Below are 15345 nucleotides of genomic sequence, written 5' to 3' on the forward strand. Positions count from 1 at the left end.
GAAAACTTCGAAGGAATAAAATGTGAGACGTGTATACAAGGGAAATACGGTTAAGTTTGTACACATAATTGCACTTATCATAACTGCCGATGTTCGAATGTAACTGATTGTACTTCTTGTAAAACGGGGTTCTACGATAGAAGTACATCCTGTCAAACACAATGTTCCCCGGGATGTCAGGAAGGCGTTTGTAATGATGACGGAAATTGAAAATGTCGAGCTGGGTATACGGGAAATACATGCAGTAAATGTCAGTCAGGATATTATGGGGCATACTGCAATGTACCATGTTCCGTAGGATGTGTAAATGGACTGTGCTCAAAAGATGGTTCTTGTGAATGTCGCCCAAACTTTGTGACAACGAAATGTGATACGTGTGTGGATGGAAGGTACGGTGTTAACTGTGACGATATTTGCAGCGTAGGATGTATCAAATCGTCCTGTGACAGAAGCAATGGCTTTTGTAAATGTCTTCCCAACTTTTCTGGCGAAAAATGTGACCAATGCAAATCAGGCTTTTTCGAACAGTCATGTAACTTACACTGCTCAGATAATTGCAAAGACTACACATGCTCACGATACTTAGGTTACTGCACACATGGTTGTGTTGATGGATATTCGAGTGAAAATTGCACAACACCTTGTGACAAAACATGTGCAACATGTCTACAACATGATAAAACACACTGCCTGTCATGCTATAATGGATACAGTGGATCAACCTGTCGATGTCCACCAAATTGCAACTGTAACTCTACATTTGATGTATGCACTACATGTAAAGACGGATATGCCATTCCTGGAAAACAATGTACGTGTCAGTCACAGTATTGTGCCGGAACCGAGTGTGATATATGTGTTAACCAAACGTTTTATGTTGACAACAATGCGTGCTGTGAATGTCCAGATAATTGCGAAGATGGCATTTGCAAAGGAGGACCTGATTGTATTTCTGGTTGTATTGACGGCTTTTATGGTCTAGATTGTTTACAAAGCTGTTTTACCCTTAGTACAAATTGTTTAAGATGTTCGCAGACGTCTGGAAAGTGTCTGGAATGTAAGTACGGTTTTTATCCAACCGACAATGGAAACTGCATAAGATGCAGTATTAACTGTAAGAGTGGGCAGTGCAATTCTGAAACTGGCGCATGTATCAAAGACTTGTATCCATTGATTTTACAAAACATATACACATATTGTTAAAACCATTAGTTTATTAAAGGAATGTGTTATTTTTAATTCTAGTTGCATCACCGTTGTTGCTTAGCAATTACCTTAACAAGTACGAATACCCTCATTTATCAGACGTATTCACATTAGCTTTCATGATAATTTTACTATGCACCCCATGCCCCTTATTCGGATGTTTGAAACAAGATAGTTTTAAATATAAGCTTTGGTTACATACAACTACGGCCATAGAGTTCAATTAGTTGTCCGAGTTGTTACGTGTGGATGGATCAGTCGGGTGATAAGTGTTCCTGCAAAATGTAGATATTAACAACATATTCATACACACGAGAATTGATTTTAGTGGATCTTTTATAACCCGTTTAGAATTAATTCTTTGTTTTTAGTTCAGAAAGATGTTGGAAATTTGCCTTTCTTTTTGCCAACTTCAGAACATTAATCGAGATCTATACTGTTTTTTATAGTGCTATTATATGCATGTATTATGTTACATAAAAGAAAACATCTTAAAGTGGCAACACACTTAATATATACACTTTGTAATATTACACTTTGCTTTAGCTTGATGCTCAAGTTGTAATTTCAGAAAGACGAATTTACATTAGTTCTCCCACAAATGTTGCAACCGTAGCTTTATCTGGAGTTTTGGGCATTTTGCTTATTTGTGCAGTTGTCGGTGTTTACCTTTGGAACAGACGAAGGTCTACACCACCAGGTATGTAATTTTTTATCAGTTTTGAATAAAAAAAAATATTAAACAAAACAACAATATTGATATGCACGATGTATATACTAATCATCATTAATTTTAATTTCGGAATAATTATATATCCGGACGCACCTGGTAAGTTATCATATAAAAATGCGTATTTTATCTCCTGTCTCAAACACTCATAAGCATCTGTGAATGTATTTACATAACATTACATTAGCATTCACTCAGTCACAGATGCAGACTCATACTATAGCTCCATATTTGTGAAATAAAGTGGCACATATTGCCTGGTACATAAGATAAAACCAACACTTAATTATGTACTGTGCAATAGCCATACAAACTTAGTAAGGATTTATGTATTCCACCACTTGACCATTCATAACCTTTATCAGCACAATAAATAGACCATCGCTCTTTAAGGAACATTTTGGTCTGAATAGCGGGGTTTTATTGTATTATCCCTGAACTGTTATATGTGCAATATTTTAGTTTCAGAACAGGAAGATCATTGTGAAACCGAAATGTCCTATGAACAGCTTCAAAGACAGGCAAACGAACCAACTTACAAGAATGTTGACGAAAATTATTCCGTTCTTTCACTGTAGACGTTCGAAGCACTGTCTCTATGTATTTGTGTGAGATTAGAGGTGTTGCAACAGTTTTCATTTTTTTATTCTGAAACTAGAACATAATCTGGCTTATTTTGACATATTTTGCTTGTATATATAATTAATTCCTTTTTAAATATGTGTTGTATATTATTTCCAGAAAATTATAACCATTATATTCATCATTTGACGTTATATATATATATATATATATATATATATATATATATATATATATATATATATATATACATGTTTCTGGTGTACATATAACAGTATTTGTTTGAGATATCCTGTTTTGTGCTCGTAGGATCTAAACACTTGATAAATGTTTGGAAAGTGTGAGGTTGAGCGCTCACAAACTGGTGAGTAAGCGCCGTTGACGCCGTTATGCCACATGGATCTTATTTTTATCTAGCACTAAATCAACGTAAAATTATGGTTGAACAACAACAAAAAACGTTCCCATAAAATTATTACTAATCGGGTTGGTAGGCAAAGCATTAACCAGAAACAGATATGAAACTTTAGGTTTTGGACATTGAACGAGAAGATGCTTTTATACACTCGGAAATTGGTATTGTGCTTTATAAGCGTTTTTAAAAGCACATAATGTGTCAGAGGCTGAACAATTTCAAACTGTTTTAACTTACACCTGTTTCGGTAAAAGTGTGCACTTTTGCAATGCTTAAAACATTCAATGAAACGATTCAATCCAATTATTCATATGTAAATTTCTGTATGTGGATTGCGTTATACCTACTAAACGACAATAAATGCAATACCGTCGGCGAAATGGAACTGTAGACATAAATTTAGACATACAGTACAACATAATCAGAACCCTAAGGTGTTCCTCCAGTGCACGACCACCGTGTAATTCTTATTTTTTTTCACTAACAACAGTGTTCGTTCCAGCGTTATATAGAGACACTTTAGGTCTGCAGTGTTATTACTCACCACATTACATTAAATGATATAAATATAACTATTTTAAAGATAATTACTTTAACAAGTCTAGCAGCAAAAGTTTTACCATGAACTTATTTTTTAATACATCATAAAGGGATTATTATGATAAAAAGCATAGTTTTGGGTACGTGCGTGCGTGTAGATGTGCGCGTATGTGTGTGTCTGAGTGCTCTTTCCTAACATTCATCAGCGGATACGTGCATCACATAAAGACAAGCAGAAACACATTTACAATCTAGATAAAAGGATCAGAACGAATGATAATTATATCTTAAAATGTTCTTTTCCAAATCTTAGCAAAAGTATATAATTTGTCAGATGACAAAATGATATTTATATTTTTCAATTTTTTTAAGAAGTGAAATTCAAGTAAACTTTTAACTGTAGCTGGTAATGACAAGATGGGCACAAATAAAGGAGTTTGACATAAAATTGGACGGAAAAATCCACAAAACTTGTTTAATCGAACAAAAAAAAACAACGTCAGATAAAACAATCTTTTAGACATGTGCGATTCGATAGATCATGTTTATAATGACATACAATGTTGCAATGTTTGATATTTATGTTGTATAACATATGTTTAACTAACATTAGATGAACACTTTCATGTAACAGACGTGTGCTAGGTTCAAACTCTAAACCAATTATTTATATTTAAGTGCGTTACCAACGGATACAATACATTACATGAAGTCAATACTCACTAACATTTTAATTAGTTCGTAGTCAAATCAGTAAAAATATATTTAGCATATGATTTAGCTATGAAAGTGTATGAAAAGCGTTTAACAGGATAAGAGCAACTCGACTGAGTCAAAACTTCCTTAAGCTATTTACTTCAACCGCGTGTAGCCTATTGTTCTTAAACGGGGCTTTAAAGATGAAATAGAATATTGTTAAATTTAACAATGGCCCCTTTCATTAAGAGGTAATTCAGGGTGTCGGTATTGGAATGTATTGTATGTCACCTGAGACAGTAAATCTAGATATTGAATAAGGCTTAAGTTTTTGATGCGTTATACGTTATGCGTTTAAATCTATTGCAGCAAATGCGTCAACCAACCAGTTACATTAATAATTATTTATTGAAAGTGTGTTTATATACACACTATATTGAGAGGTAAAATTAAAATGTATTAGGAGGAAGTAGTGCTTCATCAGCCCCGATTTTTACCGAAAGCTTTGCTGAATTTGACAATACAGTGATAAGTGTCAAGAAACCGAATGTGTGTAAAATACCTTTTTCAGATCTATAAAAAATAAATTCATAGCACACGTGTCTTACAGTAGGATTTCTTCCGTGTAAGTATGGTAACATCATTATAATTAAAAAAAACTGTCCTATACAATTACATTTTATATGTGGCTGATTTTTCCTGGATTCCTGATCTGCACGGTGTAGGCCTTTATCAAGATTCCATTTTTTTCAGCAAATTTGAAGTGTTAGCCTTGTGACTGCATCGTATCTTCGGAAATGTTTTGCATTAGGTGCTCTGAATTGTATTCCTCCGTATGCAGATAGAGTTGGGATCTCTAATAATAGAAGTACTTGGGGTTTACCTATAAGTTTCCTCAAGTTAATGCATACTTTGATAAGATTTACCTTTTACGTTTTTTTCTTTATTAAGGATTGTTTAGTTTAGTTTAAACTTATTTATTTTACAACGATTGTGAAACAAGTTATTACAACATTATATTAATCACTCTCGTTGGCACGATTTTACGCGAGAGTGTGGACTTGTGTTGTGGGGGAAACCGGAGAACCCGGAGAAAACCCACTTGTCCGGCTTGGTGACCACGAACCACGGATTGTTGGGATAAGAGTGATGTTTGCCCACTGAAACTGGTTTAAACCCCCAGTAAATTTACATTTTACTGACCGTTCCAAGGCGGTACCTAACAAACCTTGATAAACATACCTAGTGTTTTATATATAGTATGTATGTACTGTGCTGTTTGTGGAGTTTTATACTGTTCTTCCATGTGTCTTGTTTGTGATTTTTTGTTTTTATATTAAATGTCTTTGGCGTTTACCCAGTGCCATCAAATCGGGTTTATGTTTAAACTTTTTGCAACTGAGCTTGTTTCTGTAGTTTTTCGCATAAATATTGTGAACAACAACATCTTAGACAAGGCTCTTTTACCAAACCAGATTCATTGACAGTATATTCCCTACTGTATTTAAAGGGAAAGTAGTTTGGTATCCGATGAAATAAAGCTTGTCATTTAAATAAACTATTGGTTATAATGTTTAGTTTGATGACTTGTGACTCCATATAAATGTGGCAGCATTTGAAAGGGGGTTGTATACTGAGTCTTATAACACACATGTAAATAAACGTCCGAGACAAAATTAATGAAAGTTTGACAGTTTGAAATTCTGTTCACGACGAGAATAGAAACCGTCCCTTTGTTTTATATTTTTCAGCAAATACGGTAATTAATGTCGAAGTTTCATTATGATGAAAATGGTTATAACTGTTTTCCTCATTCAGTTCACGAAATATATCTTTGCCTTAATTTTATCAGCTAGTAATGTGTCTGTGTATTTTGTATAATTTTCCTTGTTTTGGAAATAAATAATTTTTTAGTCGGTTATATTGTTGGATTTGTTAAGATTTGGATTGTTTCCATCAAAGTGAGTTTTCATTAATTTTACAATAAAGCGGAGGCCGTAATACAGAAGCTATATAAGTAAGAGCTGTTGAAATAATGTATAACTATAACTAAACAAAACAAAGTCTCTTAAATTGTTTCATCATTTTAAATTACATGACCTTCTGTATAATAACTTGAAGTATTCATTTGGCATACTATTTTTTCCTCAATATTAAATGGAGAAGCTTTCTTTAGTAAGGCCCCAGTTCTAAACGGTCATAAGAATGTACATTTATGTATAGCGAGTTTAATGATAGAGTAAATACATTGTTTGTTCTGTCTTTTGAGTAAATCGATACATTAAATCACAAAAATGAGAAGTGGATTCAAACATTTAACTCATATTTTAACAATTAAGGGAATATATACCAAGGCATACAACGCCACAAGACAACATCAACTCACGCACGCACGCACGCACGCACGCACGCACGCACGCACGCACGCACGCACGCACGCACGCACGCACGCACGCACGCACGCACGCACGCACGCACGCACGCACGCACGCACGCACGCACGCACGCACGCACGCACGCACGCACGCACGCACGCACGCACGCACGCACGCACGCACGCACGCACGCACGCACGCACGCACGCACGCACGCACGCACGCACGCACGCACGCACGCACGCACGCACGCACGCACGCACGCACGCACGCACGCACGCACGCACGCACGCACGCACGCACGCACGCACGCACGCACGCACGCACGCACGCACGCACGCACGCACGCACGCACTCACTCACTCACTCACTCACTCACTCACTCACTCACTCACTCACTCACTCACTCACTCACTCACTCACTCACAGTGTAAAGCGGGATGACTTATCTTTGTGGCGATATTTTCTTCCTGTTCGTGAAAGAAATTTAAATATGTTAGTCGTGAGTGTGGACTGTAATAATTAAAAAAATCGGTTAGTGCATTTTAATTCGAACTTTATTTTTCGTAATAATTATGTTGCCTAACGTAAGTTTGTTTATGTTGGATTTAAATAAAAGTATTTATAAAGTATCTCTTGATTCAAAGTTCATGTTACTCTATTTGATTAGACGTTTAGAGATTGCCATTTTTACAAACAATTTCCTCAGTTATTTCATTTAAGAACCTTCTTTATTCAAAACGTTGCGTAATATTATTTCAGTGTGTACATAGAAAATATACGAGTAAGATAATACATTTTATGACTATCTTATCAACGAATGTATCGTAACACTTTTCAAGTAAGTTATAAGTCTGGAAATATTTTGCAACGTGGTTTCCAATTTATATTTACGTTTTTTATCGTTACACGTTGAACATCTGCCTGAATTCCTAAATTTACGATATTTGCTCGTACGCGCTTTTATAACATCGCGCATCGATATAAATATACATAATACACTTATACTTATACTTTTCATATCTCAGTGCATCAATATATTCACAATGTGAAACCTCTTTAGATAACACATATAGTGACATTTCTGATATATCTGGAATATGAATGCACATTGGCTAATTAAATGTGTTTAAGGTAAAACTCTTAATCGCTTCGAATAAAAATTTCAAGGTAAAATAATTTTAAAGAGCAATAACATTTTCTACTATATTCATCAATGTCATACTCAAGACGCAAACATACAATTCACTGTTTTATTTAAAAAGAAATCTTAAGCATCAGCATTTATGGTTGAAATGATAAAATATGTACAGGATAAACAAGAATGTACACGTCTTTGAACAAAAGTATTGATTTTATCATGTTTGAGATTGTTTTCATGTTGTACATTAACAGACATATCGGAACCGTAGCAAATAAAAAGGGCGTAACCGTAATAAACTACCGTGCAGATAAATTACAAGACTATAATCATATTCCGCACGCTATGTATTGTACCAGGTCTTTGAAAATATTGTACAAACAGTGAATTTAAATTCTACAATCCGGCCGTACATAAATTTATTATTGTCTTTGAAACATTTAAATTACATCCATTAGCCTTGGTCTCAAACCTAAGACTCTAGGTGCTCGTAAATATGAGCTCTGTGTTGATTGCCTAGAATTATATTTCTATGTAATCATCATAACACAGCCCAAGTACAGAAAATTAGACTTCGTTCCTCATATCATTCTGGTTAAACTGATAAATACGGAGATATTATAAAAATCAAATTTTAAGCCAATATAATTGTCCAACGACAACATTGTACTTATACTTATCAATATAGTTTTGTAATTGTTAAATGCAACAATTCAACAAATACGAATTAAACAGATTTTGACTTTTTTAAATCAGCAATCTAACAAATGACTTCCTATATCCACATTTTGTCTGTTGCAGACAACTATTAGATACATCTCTAGGACAGAATGACATTTTGGATATTTTATTTGCTCTGCTTGGCTCGATCATGTATGGGAGGTATGTGTGAATTGTTTATATACATATCAAATGTCTTTCTTCTTATCTGAAATTATGTTATGCAGAAAACAATACGGGTAGTAACTATATTTTACCTTTGATTTGTTACAGTCTTTATAGACGGGGTTGACTGCAGTCTAGAATGTGTGTGCTGTAATGGAGGAGTGGGTCAATGTGATGAAGGAGTGAATTTTTGTTTTGATGGCTGTGTTGATGGTATATATGGCTACCGATGTCATAACCCGTGTCCTGGTAACTGTTCTTCGTGTGAAGAAAGCAGGGGTTTACCATGTCACGGCTGCAAGGTTACATTCTATGATACAACCAGTGCGTGTAGCAAGAGTTGCTCAGTCGGGTGTGATGGGGGAGTCTGTAATGATGATGGAACATGTGGTACATTTAAAGCAAACTTCGAAGGAACAAAATGCGAGACGTGTATACATGGAAAATTTGGTTCAAGTTGTACACAATATTGCATTAATCAGAACTGCCGATGTTCGACTGGAACTGATTGTACTTCTTGTAAAACGGGGTTCTACGACAGAAATACCTTCTGTCAAACAGCTTGTTCCCCGGGATGTCAGGATGGCGTTTGTAATGATGACGGAAGTTGCAATTGTCGAGCTGAGTTCATGGGAAATACATGCAGTGAATGCCAGTCAGGATTTTATGGGGCATACTGCAATGTTTCATGTTCTGTAGGATGTGTAAATGGATTGTGCTCAAAAGATGGTTCTTGTGAATGTCGCCCAAACTTTGTTACAGCGAAATGTGATACGTGTGCGGATGAAAGTTACGGTGATAACTGTAACGAGATTTGCAGCGTAGGATGTATTACATCGTCCTGTGACAGAAGAAATGGTTTTGTAAATGTCTTCCTAACTTTTCTGGCGATCAATGCGACCAATGCAAATCAGGCTTTTTCGAACAATCATGTAACTTACATTGCTCTGAAAATTGCAAAGCATACACATGCACACGATACCAGGGGAAGTGCACACTTGGTTGTGTTGAAAGTTTTTCGGGTGACAATTGCACAACGCCTTGTGACAAAACATGCGCAACATGTCTACAACATGATAAATCATACTGCAGTACATGCCGAAATGGATACAGTGGATCAACCTGTCGATGTCCACCCAGCTGCAATTGTGACTCTGCATCTGAAATATGCACTGAATGTAAAGATGGGTACACCAACCCTGAAAAGGAATGCAAGTGTCAGGCACAATATTGCATCGGAACCAAGTGTGATCAATGTATTAACCAAACGTTTTATGTTGATAACAGCGCGTGCTGTGATTGTCCGAATAATTGCAAAGATGGTACATGCGAACGTGGACCTACATGTATTTCTGGCTGTATTGACGGATTTTACGGCTTTGATTGTTCTCAAAGTTGTTTGTCCCTGAGTGCAGACTGTTTAAGATGTACTCAGATGTATGGTAAGTGTCTCGAATGTAACGATGGCTTTTACCCTAACGGCAATGGAAGCTGCATGAGCTGCAGCAGTAACTGTAAGAATGGGCAGTGCAATACTGAGACTGGCGCATGTATCAATGGATGCACTGATAGATTTTGGGGAGACAAGTGCGATATTCCGTGTGATCCAAATTGTGATACTTGTCAACTAGATTCAGGAATCTGTTTGTCTTGTAAAAACACAACTTACCATGGACTTTCTTGTAGCGAATCATGTAGCACCTCGTGTTTGGAAAGCAAATGCGAACAAAATACTGGTTATTGTTCCATTGGTTGCTCCAGAAATTCTTTTGGAAATATGTGTGATATTAAATGCCCTGAAAATTGTCAGCAAGGGGATTCAAAAACGAGCTGTAATATCGATGGCGACTGTCTAAATGGCTGCATCCATGACCTTGGAGGCAAAGATTGTTCAGGTATGTGTCAGGTGTATGTTGCCATCAACAGACTTGTATTACATATATTATACTGTCTTTACAACGCACTAGTAGATATGCAAAAATCGAAATCAGCTAGTTTCCATAAACTGCGAATTTTACAATACAAAATGTTTATTGCAGCTATTAGCTTCAAAGATGTTTTGTGCATTTTGGGGTGATAAACACCAAACAAGAAAACTATCCGTTTTACGTTTAATATATTTACATGTGGGCAACATAATTGAGACAATTCCATTCCATATAAGACATCCTATGTCATGCTTGGAATGTGGGTTTTAATAATTATGTAAAGAAGTTTTTGTCGAATGGCCGAAAAGGATCATTCTGACAATAATCTATTATTCTTTAGCTTGTTCGATACTTTACCATATTTTGTTGAAAGTTCCATATTTTATATCGACAGCGTTTTTAATGTTCAAAAATATTTTTGCAGATTTGCATCCATAAATTTTACAATTCACATTCAAATATTCTTAAAGAGGTTACTTACACGGACGTGGCATTTTTAATTTTATTTGCTATTTTATCATCGTTGCTGCTAGCAATTACTTTTCTAAGTACGAATACTCTCATTTATCAGACGTATTCACAATAGTTTTCATGATAATTTTACTTGTACCCCATGCCCCTTATTCGGATGTTTGAAACAAGATAGTGTTAAATATACGCTTTGGTTACATACAACTACGGCCATAGAGTTAAGTTAGTTGTCCGAGTATTGATACGTGTGAATAGGTCAGTCGGGTGATAAGTATTCCTGCAAAATGTAGATATTAACAACATCTTCATACACACGAGGATTGATTTTAGTGGATCTTTTATAACCCGTTTAGAATTAATTCTTTGTTTTTAGTTCAGAAATAAGTTGGCAATTTGCCTTTCTTTTTGCCAACTTCAGAACATTAATCGGGATCTATACTGTTTTTTATAGATAGTGCTATTATATGCATGTATTATGTTACATAAAAGAAAACATCTTAAAGCGGCAACACACTTTATATATACACTTTGTAATACTACTATACAGTTTGCTTTTGCTTGATGCTCAAGTTGTAATTTCAGAAAGACGAATTTACATTGGTTCTCCCACAAATGTTGCAACCGCAGCTTTATCTGGAGTTTTGGGCATTTTGCTTATATGTGCAGTTGTCGGTGTTTACCTTTGGAACAGACGAAGGTCTACACCACCAGGTATGTACCTTTTTATCAGTTTTGAATAAAACTATTTATTAAACAAAACAACAATATTTTATATGCACCATGTATATACTAATCATCATTAATTTACTTACGGAATAATTATATATCTGGACGGATCTGGGAAGTTATCATATGAAACAGCGTATTTTATCTCTTGTCTCAAACACCCCAAGCATATGTGAATGTATTTACATTACATTACATAGGCATTTACTCGGTCACAGATACAGACTCATACTATAGCTCCATATTTGTGATATAAATTGCCTGGTACATATGACAAAACCAAAACTTAATTATGTACTGTGCAATACCCATACAAACTTAGTAAGGATTTATGTATTCCACCACTTGACCATTCACAACCTTTATCAGCCCAACCTCATTAAATAGACCAACGCTCTATAAGGAACATTTTGGTCTGAATAGCGGGGTTTTACTGTATTATCCTTGAACTGTTATATGTGCAATATTTTAGTTTCAGAACAGGAAGATCATCGTGAAACCGAAATGTCCTATGAACAGCTTCAAAGACAGGCAAACGAACCAATATACAAGAATGTTGACGAAAATTATTCCGTTCTTTCACTGTAGACATTCGAAGCACTGTCACAATGTATTTGTGTGAGATTAGAGGTGTTACAACAGTTTTCATTTTTTTTATTCTGAAACTAGAACATAATCGGGCTTATTTTGACATATTTTGCTTGTATATATAATGAATTATTCCTTTTTAAATATGTATCGTTTATTATTTCCAGAAATTTATAACCAGTATATTCATCATTTAACGTTTTTTATAAACATGTTCTGGTGTGCATATATCAGTATTTGTTTTGTGCCCGTATGTTCTAAACACTTGATAAATGTCTGGAACGTGTGATCTTGAGCGCTCACAAACTGGTGTGTAAGCGCCGTTGACGGTTAACTTAATATTTTAAGAGGACCTTGGATTCATTTAAAGCTTGTCAAGTAACAATACAATTGTGCAGACGAACTTAACTGCAGACCATGTATGCCACATGAATCTTGTTTTTATCTAGCACTAAATCAACGTAAGATTATGGTTCAACAACACAAAATAACGTTCGCATGAAATTATTTGTAAACGAGTTGTTAGGCAAAACATTAATCAGGAACAGATATGAGACGTTAGGTTTTGGACATTGAACGATCAGATGCTTTCATACACTCGGTATTTAATATTGTGCTTTATAAGCGTTAAAATCCCATTGTGTGTTAGAGGCGGAACAGATTCAAACTGTTTTAACTTACACATTTTTCAGTAGAAATTTGCACTTTTGCAATGCTTAAAACATTCAATGAAACGATTCAATCTAATTAGCTCGTACTTTAACCGATCGGTTTTACATAGGATATGTAAATTGCTGTATGTTAATTGCGTAATACCTACTAACCGACACTAAATGCAATACCTTCGGCGAACTGTAGACATAAATTTAGACACTACAACATAAACCAAACCTGAAGGTGTTCCTCAAGTGTAATTCTTAAATTGTTTACTAACAACAGTGTTCGTTCCAGCGTTATATAGAGACACTTTAGGTCTGCAGTGTTATTACTCACCACATAACATTGAATGATATAAATATAACTAGTTCAAAGATATTTACTTCAACAGGTCTAGCAACATAAATTTTACCATGAACTTATTTTTAAATACATCATTAAGGGATTATTATGATAAAAAGCTTAGTTTCGGGTACGAGCGTGATCGTGGATGTGTGTGTATACATGTGTGTGTGTGTATGTGTGTGTGCTCTTTTCTAACAAGTACTATGACTCCAATTTAAATATTGTAATTTTAAGAAAAAATACACATTGTTCATGTTTTGTCAATATAACTTCATCACCATTTAAAAAAGGGTTCATTTATAAACCATATGCATTAATGCATTAACTTTCATAATAATAACAGTTAATGCACGAATTCTTTTAAAATTGGACAGTGCATGAATCCATTGACCAATTACACTTGTCGATATTTACTTACTGAATATTTGAAACGTCGAAAGTGTAAACATTGTTTTCATGATATTAGATGGTTTCATGATACCTGGATATTAACAAGTGTCATAGAAAAACCTTTTTTAGGAGTGCCGAAATAACGTGTGAAGATATAGTTTGTCTATGATTACGAATGGAATTAAATACGATATTACACTGAAGTCAACAATGTCCTCTATTTATTAGTGAAAAAACATAAGTGAATTTGATATTTTCACTGCAAACTAAGGAGAGAAAGAAACCAGCTAAGAGCAACAAATGCACTGTTTCTTTAATGTCTATTTTTGATTCTAGTTAGAATGTTTATTTTTTTTTCAACATATCCCCCTTTTTAAAAACGGTTGTTTTCTGCGCCGCTTCGCCTTGGACGCCCCTCATGCAAAATAATAGCTTATGACGTAGCTTTCGATTTTTAATTTCCGGTTCGTGAATAATTTGTTTTTCTACAATTTATTATTCACTCATTTTAGGTGCAAACATTTAGCAACATTAATCAATGAACTGTTATCAATAAATCTATGTTACAAATATTTACAGTTAATGCACGAAAGCAGTTAAATTAAACAAGGCATGAAAACATGACCAAATTACTACGCCGCCCTTTATTGAATGAACATTTGAAAGCTCGAAGGGGTTAGCAAAACAATTGCGCATACTCATTGGATAAAAACACTTTCTTAGTTGTAGGGTTTATTTTATGATACATGGGTACTCGGTCATATCTCACTACAAGACCCCAGTCTGAATCTCAGGAAGTTCGTATTACATACATACAAGTTATATATTAAAAACTAGACTGCAACTTTGACATGTTCACGTTAACATGATTTGATATTATATACATACTAATGATTTGCCAAACTTTATTTCGTAATAAAAAAAATGCATTTTACAAACCATGAGCGTGTTACTTTAATAGACGTGTGCAAGGTTCGAATTCAAAACCAATTATTAATATTTAAGTGCGTTACCAACAGGTACAATACATTGCATGTAGTCCATGAAAGTATACGAAAAGCGTTTAACAGGATAAGAGCAAAAAGTCCTTAAGCTATTTATTTCAACCGCGTGTAGCCTATTGTTCTTAAACGGGGCTTGAAAGATGAAATATAATAGTGTTATATTTTAACAATGGCCTTTATCACTAAGATGTATTGAAGCGTGTCGGTATTTGAATGTATTGTGTGCTACCTTTGATGGTAGGTATGGTAATACCCTGAGTCGGTAAAAATGGAAGTATTTGTTTCCGTACTAAAAAGTAGACTCAGAGATATTTATATCAGCAGTTGGAGGTCTGGGTTAGACTTGTGTTCGTATCTAGCTGTGTTCAAAGAAATTAAGACCAATTTTGAACAATCCCCATATCTCAGTCTTGTTGAAAATACAAAGTATTTTAGTATTTTATCTAAATTACGCTTATCATCCCATAAAATAAATATTGAAATAGGTCGACACAATAAGGGTTAAGGAATGAAAGAAAATGTAATTTAAATGATATTGAGGATGAATTTCGTTTCGTCCTCAAATGTCCAGTATATGCAGACCTAAGACGTCAATATATTCCGAAGTATTATTACACTCATACGAGTTTGATGAAATATATTGTTTTAATGCAAAGTAATAACCTA

The 15345-nt window shown here is 34.8% G+C and overlaps 1 protein-coding gene across 2 annotated transcripts; it reads left to right on the plus strand.

Moving 5' to 3' along the window:
- Positions 1 to 8558: 8558 nt before the first annotated feature.
- On the plus strand, positions 8559 to 12368 carry LOC128205079 (uncharacterized). Of its 2 annotated transcripts, none has more exons than XM_052906495.1 (3): positions 8559 to 8567; positions 11552 to 11680; positions 12168 to 12368. In XM_052906495.1, the coding sequence occupies exons 1-3, from the start codon at positions 8561 to 8563 to the stop codon at positions 12281 to 12283; spliced, it is 252 nt and encodes an 83-aa protein (XP_052762455.1). In that variant the 5' UTR covers positions 8559 to 8560; the 3' UTR covers positions 12284 to 12368. The 2 variants fall into 2 exon arrangements, with proteins under 2 accessions (XP_052762455.1, XP_052762454.1); XM_052906494.1 differs by lacking the exon at positions 8559 to 8567 and adding an exon at positions 8922 to 10465.
- The last annotated feature ends 2977 nt before the right edge of the window (positions 12369 to 15345 follow it).

Source organism: Mya arenaria, chromosome 10 (assembly GCF_026914265.1).
Source record: "Mya arenaria isolate MELC-2E11 chromosome 10, ASM2691426v1".
NCBI lineage: Eukaryota > Metazoa > Mollusca > Bivalvia > Myida > Myidae > Mya > Mya arenaria.